The sequence below is a fragment of the Chelon labrosus genome (assembly GCF_963514085.1).
Source record: "Chelon labrosus genome assembly, chromosome: 7".
Lineage (NCBI taxonomy): Eukaryota > Metazoa > Chordata > Actinopteri > Mugiliformes > Mugilidae > Chelon > Chelon labrosus.
In genome coordinates this window covers 5,633,887-5,654,422 of record NC_140343.1, presented here as the reverse complement: position 1 = coordinate 5,654,422, position 20,536 = coordinate 5,633,887, and the positions used below count along the sequence as shown (strand labels likewise).

At 40.7% G+C, this 20,536-nt stretch overlaps 2 protein-coding genes across 2 annotated transcripts; both read right to left on the bottom strand.

Moving 5' to 3' along the window:
• Window positions 1-1,819: 1,819 nt before the first annotated feature.
• On the bottom strand, window positions 1,820-6,714 carry LOC311491122 (interferon-induced protein 44-like; the record flags this gene model as incomplete). Its single annotated transcript, XM_084548985.1, has 7 exons — window positions 1,820-2,017; window positions 2,109-2,209; window positions 5,152-5,323; window positions 5,427-5,579; window positions 5,666-5,861; window positions 6,017-6,065; window positions 6,243-6,714. 7 exons carry the CDS (start codon window positions 6,712-6,714, stop codon window positions 1,820-1,822), a joined length of 1,341 nt encoding a protein of 446 aa, XP_084405111.1.
• A 7,706-nt stretch (window positions 6,715-14,420) lies between these two features.
• On the bottom strand, window positions 14,421-19,840 carry LOC311491121 (interferon-induced protein 44-like). The gene is made up of 7 exons (XM_084548984.1): window positions 19,273-19,840; window positions 16,676-16,724; window positions 15,850-16,045; window positions 15,569-15,721; window positions 15,303-15,474; window positions 14,719-14,819; window positions 14,421-14,627 (listed from the first exon to the last, which is right to left on the bottom strand). Exons 1-7 carry the CDS (start codon window positions 19,829-19,831, stop codon window positions 14,430-14,432), a joined length of 1,428 nt encoding a protein of 475 aa, XP_084405110.1. The 5' UTR covers window positions 19,832-19,840; the 3' UTR covers window positions 14,421-14,429.
• Between the last annotated feature and the right edge of the window lie 696 nt (window positions 19,841-20,536).

The following is a 20,536-nucleotide window of genomic DNA, read 5'->3' as shown; positions in this document are numbered from 1 at the left end:
CAGCTTCATTTTACATATCAGCAGAGCAATAACTTTAGATTTCACGTCAAGCTGAGCCCCACCTATGATTAAACTACACCAAACATTTCTCCTACATTACTCTGAATTACATTACATACCTCTGGTGGATTAAATCAGTCAACTGAGCAAGAGATAATGAAACGACATCACAATACTACACTTTAATCACCCACCCACACACACACACACCCAAAAACTTTCTGAATACAAGTGGCTCAGTTAAACATGCAGCCTTTTCATGTTTACATTCTTACCTTATAGACAGTTGATGGCAGGTGAGCAGAGATCCAAGTAGTTATACTGTAGACAGGTGTACAGATAAGTGCCACTCAGTCTACAGCTGGGGAAAAAAATCACAGTGCAAGCCTTTCGTCAGCTGTTATTTGTGCACACCTCATTTTCTCTTTTGTTTCTGTAAGGCTTGTTCCTACGAGTAAGATTCAATAAACCAACCGTGAAAGCAATTGGAAAATATTGCAGACAATATGTCAGGAGAGCAGTGACAGAAATTACTGACTGAAGTAAAGTTACAGTAGCCTAAAGCAGTGATTCCCAATCTGGGGTACATGTACCCCCAGGGGTACGCAAAGTGACGTAGGGGGTACGCGAAAGAGTTGATTCTAAACTCAGCCTGATTACATTTTGACACTGAAAAAACGGATCATGGGTTGTTTTCTCATTTTCTGATTCTTCACCTAAATGAAAAATCAAGACTGTTTTTCATGTGAGTCAATTATGTTAATAGCTAGATTGTAGGACAACTGGCTTTGAAGCTATGTATCAGTTTGCTGCTAATGTAGCTAGCGCTAGGTCACCTAAATAAGAAAGACACCAATTCCCTGAAATGTCTGCGATTGGTGGGCAGGTGCAAATCTCCTGATGATATAGCTATATCTTCCCCCCAGAAACAAGCAAATCTCGTTCTTGATTGGGTCTTTAAATGATGTCGTCAACAATTCTGATAACTTTCTGTCATTTGAGCTGTCAATGTAGAAATGTTTGGTAAATTTCTTTTTTTCAAAAGTGAACTGCGGTTGCTCATTAAAAATGCAGGTAAATACACCTATTTTGTGAGAAATAATTCACTTTTATTTGTTTGATTTTATTTTTATGTTATGTATGCTAAATGTGGGTGGTGGGGGTGGTGGCAGGCTCACAGACATTTATTTTTCTAGCTGCTACGAGTGCGTGAGAGTAGGGGGTACATGGCTGGAGGTCAAATGTCTGAAGGGGTACGGGCTGTGAAAAGTTTGGGAACCACTGCAGTAAAGGATATAAAACATTTTTTTAGCCAGGAGATTTTAAAACACTACGGTGTGTCACACAATAAGCAGAAGAAATAAAGGATGCTGCTGACTCTTTATTGAGTACGAATATTTAGCCGAGTCGTTTGAGATTTATAAGATAAATGGGACAAACGTGTGTCATCATCACAATCAACAATTAGGAATAAAGAATTATCAAACACAATCTGGAGCTTAATGCACACTAACAACAACTGACAACTAAAGAAGTCACATTTCCAGTGTCTCATCGATTCAGTCAGATTAGACGGCTTCTTCTTCTGTTATATTTCTGGCAGATTTAACTCTGAACTTAGACAGAACAACTAAACACACGTTAGAAAAGATATTTAAACGCAAATATGTTACTGGATCATCTTATTCTTTCTACTGGAAAAACTCCCAACACCTACCCTGAGATGTGGACACGTTCATAAACAAATATTTGTTTTTTCTTACAGCAGTGAGGCTGAACTAGGTTTATTCAGCCACAAGACATTATGAGGGACATTTCATCAAAAAAGTTTAATTTCAACATTGCTCAGTGGGTTATTGAAGTCATCAAAGAAGTTATCAACGAAGCGAAGCATCTGAATGACGGCGCTGAGGATCAGGATGTCACAGTTCACGTCCAACTCCAACTCTTCACTGTAGTTCTTGATTGGAACGACACAGGACAGTGGAACACCGAGCCGAGCGCTGACCTCCTGCATCTGGATCACAAAACACACAGAGCAAATGGATTAAGGTAAATGCAGTAGATCATGTCTGATTATTGTCTGTGTAAAATCCTGATATCCTCACCAACTCCTTAATGTATCCACTCTTATACATGTTTCTCACATCCTCCTTGACCAGAGGGCAGGCTTCGTCCACTTTAGTGAGCAGGACCAGCTGAGGAATCCCTGGAGACACCAGAACAGAAAGAACATTTCCAATAATCCAAAACTTTCCAATACTTCTAAATACTTTTGCGCCAGTTCAAATTCAATCTTGCCTGTTGCTGGATGTTCAACTGCCTAGTATTAAAGGGAAACTACTGTTTTTTACAACCTGGCATTTCATTTCTGGTATAAAATGCGATCGTTTACTCACCCATATAACTTTGGTGTCATTTAGAGATGTTTCGGACGATATTTAGAACAGCGTATATCCATATAGTGGGAGTGACTGGGGCACCGAAACGCAGCCTCTAAATAACGCATTATCTATCGTGAAACTCGTTCATTTCACCAATATTTTGTCATGATACACTAGTGCTATTCCCCGTTGAGTCCAGAGTTACCTGTTATCTATTCGCGGACATGCAGTGGTTTGTTGTTCTTTAGCCAGCTGTTCCTCTGTCTGCCTCCTCATCCTCCTTTCAACGAGCTCCTCATCTGTATACTCTGGTTCAAAACGGTAAGGACGTCCATCATAAACAAAGTCGCAGATTTTTGGGAGGTGCACGTCTGGCCCTTGCATAGGACGTACGGGGGTCTGCAAGGACGTAATAGGTCCGTACGTCCCCTCGCGCTGTGTCAACGCGGAAGCATAACTTGGGCTTTACGCGGTGGTGCGGTACGTCGCTGGAATTTTATTTATTTTGTAATATTTTCAAGAGATTTTCAGTGAGAATATGTTCACTGTTTACATTTTACTGTGTAATACAACATTGAAATGTTAGTTTTGCAATGAAGTTACCAAAGTTGCCAGCTGCTACCTACCTCAGTAGAAATTGTGCTTTTTCTTTTCCTCTGAATGAACAAAATGAATGAATGGTATGAGAACCCTCCTAATGCATTTGTTTCATGTTTTATTCTATTTTTTACTTTTATTTTTACTTTTATAACAGGAGGTGGTTTTTATTTTTTTCAGTCAATTGGTCCCACTAAACATTATAGACGTCTGATTGACGTGCAGATCATGTCTATATGCGTCCGTCGGTCCATGACCAATTCTGAACGTCTACACGACGTGCAAACTAGGTCCGCTATTTCGATGTCTAACCATGACTCCACTTAGACGTCAATATGCCGTTCATTGTCATTTGATCGTCAGACTAGATAACTTTTCTGGAGGTCATATGGACGTCTAAGACAGGTGCAGGAAATTGACAAATGTATTTTTTGTATTTAAGATAAATATCAAAGTTGTTGTTATCAACATGATTAATCAATATGAATGATTAATAATTTATATTCAAATTCATTGTTTGTTGATTTGAGATTAAGAAATATTTATTATTTATTTATTGTACATGATATTTTGTTATTTTACATTTTTGTATTTTTCCTACTGGTTTATTTAAGGGTCTCTGGACCGTAGTTTGTGCAACCATTCCGGTCTGGCTAAATGTAACCGAGTTCTGCGCCACAGTCATATCGGGCGAAATATGTGCGAATTCGCGACTCTAACTGGCTGAGGCATTGTGTCATCACAACGTACACCGTAAGAGCACTCAGATTGGCCCAGGTGTTCCTCTTCTGTGGAAGCAATGGCCGACTCTGCACCGTAGGCTACGACCCCTACTACAGCTGTTCTAAATCATCGTTCACTAAATTGCAGGTAAGTTCGGTCAACCCATACTGCCTAGTTAACTTTATGTTCATTTATAGTGTTTGCAGTTTTAGCTTTGTCGTATTAATCTAAACAGTTGTTGGTACAATTAGCATTGCATCTTTTCCCATCAGCTCGTTAGCTTTTGAACACAACCACCGTGCTAACGTTTACAGACGCTTTAACGTGAACAACACTGCAAACAACAGTTGTTCGGTCGCTATCATTATCAGAGCGATAGTAGTTATTTCTGTGCGAGAATTTGGCTGGCCGCCATTGTTGAGATAACTGTTCTTGTTGTTTTTTTCCGGCAATACAGACACGTTCTAAAAAAGCTGGCGGTGTTAACTGCCGTTTCGATCGCTAATCATTTGTCTTTTTCTACTTGTGCAGATGGAGTCACCCTGTTTGATAATCGGGCAACTGAAGACTTCATAAGGGCACTTTTTTTTACTTTTATTTTTATTATTATGTTATTGTTCTATTTGTATTATATTTGTATTGTTACATTTTTATTCACAGACCGAAGGTAATTTTATTTATTGTATTTTACCACCTTTTCACAGATTGTACTGCATTTTATGCTGCCTAAGACTGACGTTTGCAATAAAGATTGGGGAAAAAACTGTCGGGATTGGATTGTGATTTATTGTAGACCTGACTGTAGTCCAAAATGAGTTTAAATTTAACGTAGAAACGATGTCTAGAAGACCACATTTGGACTACAACTGGCACCTATACAGAGGTACTGTGGACGTCAGTAACGGACGTTCACTCGACGTCGGGAAAAGACGTCGTCCGGCGTCACCGTCTGCACCTTCAGAGGACCAAACTTCGACGTGCAAAAACGACGTTGAAAAGACGTTCTTTGAACATGTCTTTGCGCAGTGGGGTGTCTGTTAAAAATAAATGAAACAAGCTAGTTGTGTGAGTTTGTTTTGCTTTTTTCCCGTTGTACCGAACCTGTACCAAACCGTGACTTGTGTGTACCGTTACACCCCTAATATACGCGGATCTAAATATCGTCCAAACGACTCCAAATGACACCAACGTTATATGGGTGAGTAAACGATCGTATTTTATGCCAGAAATAAGCTCCAGGTTGTAAAAAAACGGTAATTGCCCTTTAAGAAGAGACCCATGTTGTTTAATTTCCCATTCCCATTGTTTTACTTACCTATAAAGGTGTGTCACAACCGTCTACCTCTCCATCTCAGTTCTCAACCCCCATCCTCTGCATCCAGCTTATCCACCCCCCTTTGACCATTCTCATTCAACCCCTTTGACCCTTCTCATACATTCTACTGACCCATTAAGTTGATCTTTCTGCGGATGGCCTGTAGCTTCTCCTCCAGCTGTGCAGGCATGATGGAGATCTTGCAGGCATCAGTGACGTAGGCTACACAGTGGATCTTGTCCTTGAGCTTTGGAGACTTCAGATAGCCATGGTTCTCCGAATGTAGAGCAGCAGAAGGGTTGAACTGCGTTAAATATTTGATGTTGGTGAGGAGAAAGGAGGGGTCAGTTGGAATTAAGCAAAGTTAAATCAAAGTGTCAAACACCTTTCTTGATTAAATACTGTACCTGATAACGGTCTGGCAGATGACCTTTAACAATGCTGCTGATGTCGTCTATATCAAGACCCGCTCCTTTGCTTTCCTCCAGTCCCATGGTATCACATAAGATGATTGGTAGAGGTTTGCCTTCTCGCCCAGCTTTCAGAGAGTAGGTGCGAAACTGATGGATATAATTAATATAATAATTTTCATGATTTTCATTTTAAAATCTCCATAAATAGAAATCATTAGCATGATGGCACTAACCTGTGTGGTGAGGCTGGTGGCAGAGCTGCCAGACATGGCCTGGCTGGTGACATGTCCTCTGAATACAGAGTTGACAGAGTTAAAGAAGCTGGACTTTCCAGCTCCAACTGGTCCAACGAGCAAAACTCGAACCTGGGACACAGAACTGTCCATGGGTTTGTAGGTTTTAATTTTCTCCATCAGCTCTGTCCTCTTCCTGTAGAAATGAGGAGGTCATAATCTAATATACACAGTATAGTATCCCGTCATGGGGAACACAAGCTGATCAGACTGTTTATAGATCACTGTCTGTATCTTGTGCTAAAGTAATTCATGTTAACAGGATCATGTAGCATGGTGGCTCAGACTTACTTAGATTCCCAGATTATAGTCCTCCATGGCTGCTCAAGTTCAGTGGTTTCTGTTGGAGTTATTAATATTATATGTCAGTTTAGGATACTAAATTGTTGTACTCCCTGCTGGGGATTAATTATAAACATATGTTAGAAACACGAAATGAAAAAACACATAATATTACATACAGTTTATGGAACGACAGATCTGCAACAACAAATGTGGTCCTTCATAGTGAACTTACCCTCCACCTGGTAGACTTCACACTCAGTCAGGTTCAGGTCATTTCCGTGCATTTCTTCAGCTTTGAAGTTGTAATAACTTCCTGGATTGCTATAAACTACAGCATTGTTTCCCTTGGCTAGAGCCAATGCGTCTCCAAAATAAGGACCAGAGTTATTCATCATTCTCACTGCATTTCCAGGTTGAGTGACTGGATATTTGAGGAGCATTTCTCCACTGAACGTGAAAAGAAAGGCCTGGTCATCATGGACGTACTGTCCAGACTGACTAAAGGGTTGTCTGGTGTAGCCTCCAAACACAAAGCCTGAGGCGTTATAGCCCACAGACACAGCGGGAGAGCAGTTGTCACATCTCTGGTGGAAGGCTGCACTGGTGTATCCATGGACGCTGGCCTTGTACAGCAGCTGTAGTTTGACCCTTCCCACCTGAGAGCGGATCGTTTTCTGCTGGTTCACTGTTAGCTGAGGGTTCATAGTGGACAGTTGTTCTGTTGAGCGTCTGAAAGTAAAAAAACTGCAACACAAATGTATTAAAACCATGTAAGGTCTAACTCAATCATCTGAGCTTCATATGACGTTCACGTCATAAGCAAACATTAAGTACATAAAAAAGAATTCTCAAAACTACTGAATATTACCAGTGTTGGGCTAGTTACTTCAAAAACGTAATACATTATGTATTACTTGTTACTGTCATTTCAAAGTAATTTGTTACATTATAATATTACTGTCTCTGAATTGTAAGGCATTACACTACTACTGCATTACTTTTAAGTTACTTTCACCAAAATAACTGGAAATATATATATATATACTTATTCTAAATGTATCTTAGAATAGAATAGAATAGAATAGAAGCTTTATTGTCATTGTATAACAATACAACGAAATTTCGTTTGGCAGCATCTCTTGTAGCAGCTACATGTCACAGGTATAGAAGAGAAATAAAGGTATACATATAATAAATATGAAGGTGCAGTAAAATACTATATATAAATAGTCTGTATTTACACTAGTGCAAAACTTAGTAGTCCGTTTCCTGGTGTGAGAGGTAGTGTGTGTGTTGGTTGGTTGGGGTGGGGGGTCATGGTTCCTGCAGCAGTCTTTTCACAGCCATGGGGAAGAAGCTGTGTTTAAGTCTGTTTGTGCGGGCTCGCATGACTCTGAGTCTGCCAGAGGGAAGGCTGGTGAAAAGAGAGTGTCCTGGGTGGGCGGGGTCGTCTTGGATCTTTGTGGCCCGTCGGAGGAGTCGGCTGGAGTAGATCTCCTCTAGGCATGGGAGTGGAGAGCCAATGATCCACTGAGCAGTCTTGATGACCCGCTGCAGTTGTTTCTTTTCAGATGAAGTGCAGCTGGCATACCACACTGTACATCCATATGTCAGGACACTCTCTATTGTGCAGTGATAAAAGTTTTTCAACAGAGGTGGAGGGAGTTTGTTCCTCCTCAGCGTTCTCAGGAAAAAGAGACGATGCTGGGCCTTTTTGATTATGTGGTGGGTGTTCACAGTGGATGGTGGGGGGCTGGTCGTGCTCTGATGGTGTCAGCTGTGTGCCCTCTGCCTGTCTGGTGTCCTCTTCAAAGCGTGAGAAGAAGGTGTTAAGCTGGTCTGGGAGAGAAGTGTCGGTAGGGGAGGGGGTGCTGTAGCATTGTTTGTAGTCCGTAATGTGCTGGACGCCTTTCCACATGGAGCGGGGGTTGTTTTCCTTGAAGTTGTCCTCTATCTGCTTTCTGTACCTTGTTTTAGCAGCCTTGGTGCCTCTGTTCAGGTCTGCTCTGGCCTTCCTGTAGGCCTCGATGTCTTTTGACCTCAGTGCTGCATCCCTGGCCTGGAGTAGTGCTCTGATGTTAGTGTTAAACAAGGGTTTTTGGTTGGGAAATATTATCACCTGTTTCCTTGTTGTTACATCTTATAATGCTCCTAGGCTTAAGGCTAATAACAGAAGAATGTAATAGGCGCAGTTTAAAAAATAAAGAAAAGAAACTGCATTTAAATGAGAAGATGAGGTAGGAACAATAAGTGTAAAACTAACTTAAGGTCAATAAACGTCAAAAAAGCAACCCCTAGCAAGCTAACCTCCTGACTACCAGGAAAAAAAATATTATCCAATCACATTTTTTTTTTAATTCCCCAATCTTTGTAAGGTAATTAGAATGCTGAAAATAAATAAATAAATAAGTTTTTTAAGATTTCATATAAGTGATGGACAACATTTTCCTTAATGAGAAAGAGAAAGGTACCAAAGCCCCACCTCTTTACATTTGTTATCATTGCAAAAGCTGTAAATGTCCTCTGTAGATAGACAGTATTAGTCTTAAACCTTGGCAACAACACATATGCACAAACCAAAACATTAATATAAACTGTGGACAAAGGTTGATTGACAACCTGCACTATTAGCTTACCAGAGAGAGAAAAAAACGTCAGCTAGTATAAACTCCTACTGAACAATAACAACAACAGTAAAAGTTAGGGCTGTTGCTAATGACTGTAATGTGTTGGTGCTGAGTGATAAATAGATCGTTTGGTAACTTATAGGAGCCACGCCCCTCAAGTGGTCAGCCACCTGAGGGGCGTGGCTCCTGAAGATGTGCTCGCGCTGAGTGCGTGGAGGAGGGAGGGGCAAACGAGAGAGGTGGATCATACCACGGGGGGGTACTGCATTTCCTCGTTAAAATATTATTTTTAAACCACATACTTTCTTCGATTGTGCTATTTTTTTGTCATCTTATCATAGACAAACCCTTTTAAAATAAAACAACCATTTTTTAACTCTTATTTTTAGGGGTGCTGGGACAAAGTTTAGTTTTATAAACGGGCTACTGTCCGACGTCGAGCCTGCTTCAGTCGTAGCTACAGGAAGAAACGTTTGACAATTTGCGCTGAATTTTTCTCCTCTGCTGATCTCGCGGTGTTATTGGCGATAGTATAAAAACAATAACACCAATTAATTTCGGGTGAAAATGCATTGTAACCCGCGTTACTGACCTTTGTACCGAGTAAAATATTACCCTTTTTTTTTTTGGAATGCCTTACATTACCGCGTTACAGTAATTACAGTAATTACATTACTTTTGTAACTTGTTACTCCCAACACTGAATATTACACATTAGCTTAAAAAAAACACAATAGCATGAAGTGAAACTGAGCTTAATTCAGTTAGCACATTGTTGTATTTGAACAGATTGAATCACAACATTATATGATTTCATTTACTATATGCTGTGACAGTTTTTTTACATTGGTGAAGGGAGATGCCCACTTGAAAACCCCAGTGACATTCTGCATACTGGCGTTTGCTAGGCCAGGTATCTGATGTCTTCATGTTGGTTGGTAGCTGGCCAGCTGGCTGCTAGCCTGCTGGTCGGTTTTTCAGTCGGGCGGGGCCTCTAAATGTGTTTTGTCTGGGATCTTGGCACAAGGGATTGTAACATCTAATCCTGCGTATTAACAAATGCAGGTAGCGGCCATCATCCACATGTATAACATAATAGATAATACATGGAACAGTTAGATGGATGGATGGATGGATAGATAGATAGTTTATCTATCTATCTATCTATCTATCTATCTATCTATCTATCTAACTGTCTAGAAGGGTCAAGGAGGATGAAAAAATATTTGAATTTGAATAAAAAAGCAGTAGCTAAAGCTTTGTATTCTGATGATTTGATCCATTTTTAACAGTCTGTTCAACAAAAGCGCTTCTATTATTTTACTACTTCCTGTTTTGACTGAAAGAAGCATTTCTCAGTTGCCTCACCTCAATGTGGTTCAATTTCAGATCAGCAACACTTTAATATCTTACACACATGCATAAATATATAGACTATGGAAATTTGGTATTTTTGTGAGATTGCGCAATTCGAGAACAGGAAATGCGCAAATTTAGCATTTATGACAATAAAAAAAATGATGGAAACAACTGGAATCATACAGAAATTACATTTATAACACATGCCAATGGACAGAGAGTGTAATTTATTTTATTTTATAATTATTACTTTTCATGATGACAGGTGAGGCAGTCCCCTGTTTCTCAGACAGTGTCAAACTATTTCCCCTTGAAGCTCATTTCTGCCATGTGCTATAAAAATAAATAAATAAATAAAAAACTTCCAGAAGATCCAATAAGTCACCTGAATGTACAGCTTCAAAATAATGATAGATAGTGAAGAAAAGTTGTGAAACTAGGTAGTTTGAGGAAGTTTCTTCAGGGTGTACAGACTACAGCTGTTTATTTACATAATGAGGAAATGGCTGCTAACCCTCAGAGAAGAAAAACTAGGGGGTCTGCCACAGGTTGATTTACATTAGCAGAGAAATAAGTTTCGATTTCCGAGCAAATGGCAAAAGAATGAGCCACACCTAAATAAACTGGATCAAATCTGGACCAAGTTTCTCTCACGGTACCTTGATTTTAAGGATGGTTCATTGTAATCTTATTACATAGGCTAAATGAACAAAAGTTAACAGAATTATCACAATACTACACGCCAATGATGATGACAAATACACTGAGAGAAAAAATAAATACATAAAAAACAAATAACGTGACCCAAATACCACTTTCTGACTTAATTTATGAACTTAATTAACTTAATTTGTGTGTTTTCAGTCTCACCTTACAGCCGGTTGAAGGCGGGTGCGCAGAGATCACAGTAATTATGCTGCAGACAAATGTGCCAATGTGTGCCACTCAGACAATAGTCAGTGCCCACCACACACACCCAGGAGTAATTCAAGTGGAAGTCCCCGGCGATAATGCCACTTTCAAAATAAAACATCGCCGGTTTTGACTTAACTGTACTTTGTTTAGTCGCTCCTTGTTGCTGGAAATAACTTGAGCTCAGTCAACAGCAGCTTTAAGCCAGCTGAAATTTGTGCACACATTATTTTTGTTAAGGTTTGCTCCTAGGAGTGACCCAGGCCATGTTCTGGTGTAGCACTAAGAAAATATGGACAACAATGAGTCAGCACAGCAGTGACAGAAAATTAGAGGTTTAAATGAAATTAGTGTAAACTGCTCCCTGCTTAGCTCACATAACAGTAACTAAATATGTATTCAGGTAGGAGATGTGCACAAGACTGCACTGTTTATCTCACACTGTGAAGAAATAAGAGAAAAAAGCCATATGAGAGGTGATGAATAGAATTAATACAATAATTAATACACTTAACACAATAAAGACTCACATTACTGGAGTCTTTTATCACCTGTCTCACCATCTCAGTCAGAATAAACTTCTCATGTTGTATTTCTGGCAGATTCACTTCCACACTTTGGTAAAACCTCTCTGCTCATGTCCAAAAACTTATATGATGGGTGATGGGTGCTCATCAACCCATCACGCTCCAGTCCTCGTGAATCAGCACCTCGTGAACGTTATACGTATTGACAAGGCAAATGTAAAGTGTGATCAAAACCAGTGAATGACAGAGCAATAACTTTAGATTTCACGTCAAGCTGAGCCTCACCTATGATTAAATTACACCAAACATTTCTCCTACATTACTCTGAATTCAACACATTTTAGAATAACATTGTGACTATTATTACATTACATACCTCTGGTGGATTTAATCAGTGAACTGAGCAAGAGATAATGAAACTACATCACAATACTACACTTTAACCACACACACAAAAAAAAACTTTGTGAATACTAGTGGCTCAGTTAAACATGCAGCCTTTACATGTTTTCATTCTTTCCTTATAGACAGTTGATGGCAGGTAAGCAGAGATCCAAGTAGTTATACACATCATTTTCACTTTTGTTTCTGTAAGGCTTGCTCCGACAAGTCAGATTCAATAAATCAACCGGGAAAGCAATTAGAAAATATTGCAGACAATACGTCAGGAGAGCAGTGACAGAAATTAGTGACTGAAATAAAGTTACAGTAAAGGATATAAAACATGTTTTTAGTCAGGAGATTTTAAAATACTATGGTGTGTCACACAATAAGCAGAAGAAATAAAGGATGCTGCTGACTCTTTATTGCAGAGTGTGAATATTTAGCCGAGTGGTTTGAGACTTATAAGATAAATGGGACAAACATGTGTCATCATCATAATCAACAATTAGGAATAAAGAATTATCAAACACAATCTGGAGCTTAATGCACACTAACAACTGACAACTAAAGAAGTCACATTTCCAGTGTCTCATCACCTCAGTCAGATTAGACGTCTTCTTCTTCTCTTATATTTCTGGCAGATGTAACTCTGAACTTAGATAGAACAACTAAACACACGTTAGAAAAGATATTTAAATGCATATAGCTTACTGGATCATCATATTCTTTCTACTGGAAAAACTCCCAACACCTACCCTGAGATGTGGACACGTTCATAAACGAATATTTGTTTTTTTTACAGCAGTGAGGCTGAACTAGGTTTATGCAGCCACAAGACATTGGGCCTCATTCACCAATATCTTCTTAAGAATCTTCTTAGATTCTCTCTTAAGCTGTTCGTAAGAAGATTCTTAAGAAAACTCTACGTCGCATTCATCAACGTGTTCTTAAGCCGCAGAATTGTTCGCAGCTGTTCTTAAATTGATGAATGCCATTTCCTCGTAAATTGAGAGCGCGTGCCAGGTGAGTCTAATTAACATAGGATTAGCATATGTAACCGCCCATCAATGCCCATAAAAGGGACTGCAGGGCCGTGAGTTGACACAGATGTCGAACAGAGGAAACTACAATAAAAATGCCTAAAGCAAAACGTAAGTCAATTGGAGCGCAGCAGGCAAAGCGAAAAAAAAAACTTTAGTAATTCAGAGGTGGAGGTACTGCTGCAGGAAATAATCCGCAGGAAAAAAATTATATTCAGTAGTCTCAGTACAGGTTACACCAACACACACAAAAAGGAAGCATGGGAGGCAGTCACACACGCAGTAGAAGCAGTATCTGGAGAAGGACGGACAATAGAGGAAGTTAAAAAAAAAAAATGGTTTGACCTAAAATCCGAAACCAAGAAAAATATAGCAAAATTTCGACGGGAGATGCAGCAAACTGGAGGAGGAACATCAGAGACCCAAAACCTGTCTGAGATGGACCAGCGCATCGGGGCCATCATCGGGGAGACTGCACTCTCAGGTAGCTAGACTATATGGGAAAACTCTAAATCACTTTTCTTAAATTCATTTATTTAATTGATAGTTTAATTTCCCCCACTTACTTTTTAGGAGTACCATCGACTGAGAGTAGATACAGACCTTGGCCCCCAGGCAACGCTTTCATCCCCTCCCTGTGCTGCTGGTACTCCAGAGGAATCGGGAGGTAATTTATTTATTTTCTGAAAGAAAGTTATTTTAAACGTGTGTCCTAAAGGCAGGAGTTTGTCATAGTGTGTGTAAGATCAAAATACGTCTTAGTATTGGACTGAGTGTCGCTACAATGGCTTGATTTATTATTTATTCACAGATGAAGTCCCGCAGAGCCAAATAACGACAGAACTAGAACCATGCAGCAATACCTCCACCCGTACTCGGTCCCGTGCCTCTCCACGCCTGATCACAGAAGCGGTGTTGAACAATCAACAAAGGATAGCGGACACTCTAGATAAAATTGCTTCAACGCTAACAACCATATCCAACACACTAAAAGAAATGAATGAAAATTTAAAGAAATAAAGATGTGCACAGAAACTGGTCCGTCCTCATTTTTTTAAGTGAATCAGACTGGTGGATTCAAGCTGTAATTAATGTGACTTTATTTACAAACGGGCAATTAATTGCTCCCGAACTTGAATAGCGCGCCTGCAGTCTGGTCCCATCAATGCGTCAGGACGCACATCTTCACGGTGTGGTGGCTCAGGGGGGAGAGGCACACCACGCTTCATGGCGATGTTGTGTGTTTTAAAATAAAAAATGCTCTGTAAATTAACCAAGAAATAGAATGAATTAATTAATAAATAAATATGACAGAAATATCACTGTATTATCGTATTTTAATGAACTGCACAAAAGAAGACAACACAACCATGCCAACATGTCGGCACTGAAATGTGCGTAAGAGTACTCCTGAGTGTTCGTAGGATTTGTTCTTACCTAAGAACAAAGGCAAGATAAGAAAACATTCATGAATGCCACAATCTTCGTAAAACCTTCGTAAGTAGGACTTAAGAACAAATTTGTTCTTAAGAACGGTTCGTGAATGAGGCCCATTATGAGGGACATTTCATCAGAAAACTTTAATTTCAACATTGCTCAGTTGGTCACTGAAGTCATCCAAGAAGTTATCAACGAAGCGAAGCATCTGAATGACGGCGCTGAGGATCAGGATGTCACAGTTCTCGTCCAACTCCAACTCTTCGCTGTAGTTCTTGACTGGAACGACACAGGACAGTGGAACACCGAGCCGAGTGCTGACCTCCTGCATCTGGATCACAAAACACACAGAGCAAATGGATTAAAGGAAACACAGTAGATCATGTCTGATTATTGTCTGTGTAAAATCCTGATATCCTCACCAACTCCTTAATGTAAATACTCTTATAGATGTTTCTCACATCCTCCTTGACCAGAGGGCAGGCTTCGTCCACTTTAGTGAGCAGGACCAGCTGAGGAATCCCTGGAGACACCAGAACAGAAAGAACATTTCCAATAATCCAAAACTTTCCAATACTTAATAAATACTTTTGCGGCAATTCAAATTCAATCTGTTGCCAGATGTTCAGCTGCCTAGTATTAAGAAGAGACCCATGTTGTTTTATTTCCCACACTTACCTACAAAGGTGTGCTACATGCCTCTGCCTTTCCGTCTCAGTTCTCAGCCCCCACCCTCTGCATCCCTAGCTCATCCATCCCCTTCGACCCTTCTTATTCAACCCTTTCTGACCCTTCTCAGTCATCACGTGCATTAATGAACCTTGACCCATGACCTTATTTGCCAGTTCACTGCTTATAATTCCTTCAACCACTTATATTTGGCACTGAATATCATCCGCCTGTCAGTTGTCATGGTGTTAAGCGTATTGGTTGATAAGTGCATACACACAGTACAGCATAGTGAATATCTTTATTCATGGATAAGTAGAGACTTAATTCCACTGACCCATTAAGTTGACCTTTCTGCGGATGGCCTGTAGCTTCTCCTCCAGCTGTGCAGGCATGATGGAGATCTTGCAGGCATCAGTGACGTAGGCTACACAGTGGATCTTGTCCTTCAGCTTTGGAGACTTGAGATAGCCATGGTTCTCCGAATGCAGAGCAGCAGAAGGGTTGAACTGACAAACACATTTGAGGAGAAAGGAAGGGACAGTTGGAATTAACTAAAGTTAAATCAATGTGTCAAACATCCTTCTTGATTAAATACTGTACCTGATAACGGTCTGGCAGATGACCTTTAACGATGCTGCTGATGTCGTCTATATCAAGGCCTGCTCCTTTGCTTTCCTCCAGTCCCATAGTATCACATAAGATGATTGGTAGAAGTTTGCCTTCTCGCCCAGCTTTCAGAGAGTAGGTGCGAAACTGCCGGATATAATTAATATAATAATTTTCAGGATTTTCATTTTAAAATCTTAAAAAGTGATGGAGTGACGGGTTTTCATGATTTTAATGTTTAAATCACCATAAATAGAAATAATGATGGCACTAACCTGTGTGGTGAGGCTGGTGGCAGAGCTGCCAGTCATGGCCTGGCTGGTGACATGTCCTCTGAATACAGAGTTGACAGAGTTAAAGAAGCTGGACTTTCCAGCTCCAACTGGTCCAACGAGCAAAACTCGAACCTGGGACACAGAGCTGTCCATGGGTTTGTAGGTTTTAATGGTCTCCATCAGCTCTGTCCTCTTCCTGTAGAAATGAGGAGATAAAGACTTTTTATCTTGTGGCGATGGTTTTGATTGTAACAGAGTTTTGATCATGTTCAGCTAACATATGATTTTAGTAGTTGTGCTCCCAGGAAAACATGACAATTTCATTGCATAATAGTTTTAATAAACACTATCATAAGCTAATATACCCAGTAGAGTGTGTACAGTCAAAACAGTCAACAGGGACACAAGCAGATCAAACAGTTCATTCATTCATTCATGTTCTGTAACCGCTTATCCTGTGAAGGGTCGCAGGGAGTGCTGGGGGTGCTGGGGTCCTAGCTGTCATCGGGTGAGATGCGGGGTAAACCCTGGACAGGTCGGCAGTCTATTGCTAACACAGAGAGACAGACAACCATTCACACTCACATGCACACCTACAGCCAATTTAGAATCACCAATGAACCTAACCAGCATGTCTTTGGACGGTGGGAGGAAGCTGGAGTACCTGGAGAGAACCCACGCAGACACAGGGAGAACATGCAAACTCCTCACAGAAAGGCCCATTATGCCACTGTGCCGCCGCAGATCAAACAGTTTATAGTTTATATATATCGTACAAAAGTAATCATTGTTAATAGGATCACGCAGCATGGTGGCTCAGTCTTACTTTGATTCCCAAATGATAGGCCTCCATGGACGCTCAAGTTCAGTAGTTTCTGTTGAAAAGCAAAAATAATCTAATTTAATTTAATTATAACTAAAACATTATCTACATACATAACTCTTGTGTTTGTGATGTTGGACATAATGTCTCTTTGTCTTCGTCTTCTCCCACTTATCCGTGTCCAGGCTGCGGGGGCAGCAACTTCAGCATAGGAGTCCAGACAGTCCTCTCCCCAGCCACTTCCACCACCTCCTCCGGAGGAACCCCCAGGCGTTCCCAGGCTGTACGAGAGATCTAACCCCTCCGTTGTGTCCTGGGTCGGCATCCTTACCAGATGCCCTAGCCACCTCAACTGACTCCTCTCGACGTGGAGGAGCAGTGGTTCTACCCTCAGCTTTCCCATATGTCTGAGCTTTAAGGCTGAGCCCGGCCACCCTGCGAAGGAAACTCATTTCGGCCGCTTGTATTCTCGATCTCGTTCTTTCGGTCATTACCCAAAGTTCATGACCATAGGTTAGGGTTAGGGTTAGGCTGGAATGTAGATAGACCGGTAAATTGAGAGCTTTGCCTTTTGGCTTAGCTCTCTCTTTACCACGACAGACCAGTTAAGCATCCGCATCACTGCAGACGCCGCTTCGATCCACCTGTCGATCTCCCGCTTCATCAAATTCCCATTTCCCCGCTAGAACCCAAGGGAGGGTTAAGAGCTGGTCCATGGTTCCATGCCAGGGAAGAAAACCGCATTGTTTCTCCTTGATCTCAGGTTCAACCATCGACCGGACCCTCTTTTCCAGCACTCTGGCATAGACTTTCCCAGGGAGGCTGAGGAGTGTGATCCCCCTATAATTGGAACACACCCTCTGGTCTCCTTTCTTAAAGATGGGAACCACCACCTCAGTCGGCTACTCCGGAGGCACTTGCCAGATGTCCACGCAATGTTGCAGAGGCATGTCAGCCAGGACAGCCTTACAACATCCAGAGCCTTGAGATACCCAGGGAACATCTCATCACTGCCCTTGCTGCGGACCACTTAGCTATCCAGTACTGGTCAGCTGCTTCAGGAGACCCACAGACCAGCCATGCCCTGTAGGCCTCCTTCTTCAGCCTGATGGTTCCCCTCACCTCTGGTGTTCATCAGTAGGCTTGGGATTACCGCCGTGACCAGCACCAGCGACCTTGCGGCCGCAACTCGCAACAGCTGCCTCCACAATGGCAGAGCAGAATATGGCCCATTCTGACTCAATTTCCCCCAGGGCCCTCAGGACGCGGTTGAAGCTGTGCCGGAGGTGGGAGTTGAAGACCATCTTGACAGGTTCTTCCTCTAGGCGTTCCCAGCAGACCCTCACTACTTGTTTGGGCCTACCAGGTCTGTGCAGCGTCCTGGTGTTGTCATTTATAGTAAGCTTTCTGTTTGCCGCGTGTGCTACTATGGAACAGTAGCCTAACCGATTTAGCCTGTTGTCTGCTAACTGGTACATTGTTACTACTTCTTTGTGTCAGAATCTCCTTTAACATATTTTAGTATCATTGGTCAACCGTATGAACTTCAGAGCACCGCGCTACCGTACCGATACGCTGAACGGTTGCCAAAGCAACCATGAGACTCTGACACGTTTGTCAATAAAGTTGGGAGGAGGAGCTGATTGACGTGCCTGCTTGACGCACACAAAATACCTGCGGGCCAGTTCAGATAGATATAAAATATTATCTTGTGGGCCTGATACAATTATGGGCCTTGAGTTTGACATGTGTGGTTTAGGATGTTGAGTCGAATGAATGATCGTTTATTTAATATACAGTAGTATTAGCCAATATAAATATTATATATATTATATATATTATATAATATTATATAATTTAAAAAAAAAATCATACTAATAGATTAACAGTTAAATAAATAAATAAATTTTGTTTATATTTTAGAAGTTCACTGGTCCAGATTTCACATAAAATTGAATTAACTGCACTTTATAAGAGAATGTGTTCATAAGTTCTTAAGTATGACTAATTGCTTTCTTGATCATCCCTTTACTAAAAACACCAGCACAAAATAAAAGATATTTACTGTTTCTCATGTGGCCCCTTGGGAAAAATAATTGCCTGCCCCTGATCTAGTCGATACCGCTGGTACATGGACTCTGGATTCTCTTCACCACAAAGGGCCTTCAGAACCGTTCTTTGTCTGGCTCTTCGCCTTGGGCCAATCTGCCTTGGGAGACCCTTCCAGCATAGCTCCTAGGGTCAATAGGGCACTCAGACTCCTCCACGGCAAGGTGATGGTTCATATTATGTTTGACCAATTTAATATTATTAATATTGTAAGTCATTTTGTAATACCAAATAGTTGTATTGAATGCTGTGGATTAATTATAAATGTATTTGTGAAACATATGATGAAAAAACACTATCTGAAGTGTAGAAGGAATCACCACTAAGTCTAAAGCAATAGCACCTAATGCTGCATTCATATCATATCTGAGGGATCGCTAGTTAACAAATTTGAATGGAGCTTTTGTCAACATCAAATACTATGAACATATTACACACTGTTAATGGGACGACAGATCTGCAACAAATACGGTAATTTACAGTGAACTTACCCTCCACCTGGTAGACTTCACACTCAGTCAGGTTGAGATCATTTCCGAGCATTTCTGCAGCGTTGAAGTTGTAATAATTCTGAGTGAGGTTGAGGTCATCTCTGTACCTTTCTTCATCGTAAGAGTCATAACAACGATTAGTCAGTTTGGGGTTGTTGTAATTATTCCCTGGATTGCTATAAACTACAGCTTTGTTTCCATGGACTAGAACCAATGCTTCTCCAAAATAAGGACCAGAGTTATTCATCATTTTCACTGCATATGCAGGTTCAGTAACTGGATATTTGAGGAGCATTTCTCCACTGAACGTGAAAAGAAAGGCCTGGTCATCATAGATGTAGTTTCCAGACTGACTAAAAGGTTGTCTGGTGTAGCCTCCAAACACAAAGCCTGAGGCGTTATAGCCAACAGACACAGTGGGAGAGCGGTTGTCACATCTCTGGTGGAAGGCTGCACTGGTGTATCCATGGACGCTGGCCTTGTACAGCAGCTGTAGTCTGACCCTTCCCAGCTGAGAGCAGATCGTTTTCTGCTGGTTCACTGTTAGCTGAGGGTTCATAGTGGACAGTTGTTCTGTTGAGAGTCTGAAAGTAAAAAAACAGCAACACAAATGTATTAAAACCATGTAAGGTCTAACTCAATCATCTGAGCTTCATATGACGTTCACGTCATAAACAAACACTAAGTACATTAAAAAAAAGAATCCTCAAAACTACTGAATATTACACATTAGCTTAAAAAAACACAAAAGCATGAAGTCAAACTGAACTTAATTCAGTTACCACATTGGTAGCTGGCCAGCTGGCTGCTAGCCTGCTGGTCGTTTTTTCAGTCGGACGGGCCTCTAAATGTGTTTTGTCTGGGATCAAGGGATTGTAGCATCTAATCCTGTGTATTAACAAATGCAGGTAGCGGCCATCACCCAGATGTATAACATATAGATAATAATGGAACACATATTCAGTCTTCAATTTACAACTACATTAGATAGATGGATGGATGGATGGATAGATTATCTATCTTAGTTTATCTATCTGTCTATCTATCTATGTGTCTGTCTATCTATCTATCTATCTAGAAGGGTCAAGGAGGATGAAACAAATATTTGAATTTGAATCAAAAAGCAGTAGCTAAAGTTTGTATTTTAATGATTTGATCCATTTTAACACAGTCTGTTCAACAAAAGCTCTTCTGTTATTTTACTACTTCCTGTTTTGACTGAAAGAAGAATAAAGAGTTGCCTCACCTCAGTGTGGTTTAATGT

Coding starts and splice junctions, on each gene's coding strand:
- LOC311491121 (XM_084548984.1), bottom strand. CDS start 19,831: ATGAACCCTCAGCTAACAGTGAACCAGCAGAAAACGATCTGCTCTCAG. Junction 15,722..15,849: donor CCACCAGCCTCACCACACAG/GTTAGTGCCATC, acceptor TATATCCGGCAG/TTTCGCACCTACTCTCTGAA. Junction 14,820..15,302: donor CAGAAAGGTCAACTTAATGG/GTCAGTGGAATT, acceptor TGGTGTCTCCAG/GGATTCCTCAGCTGGTCCTG.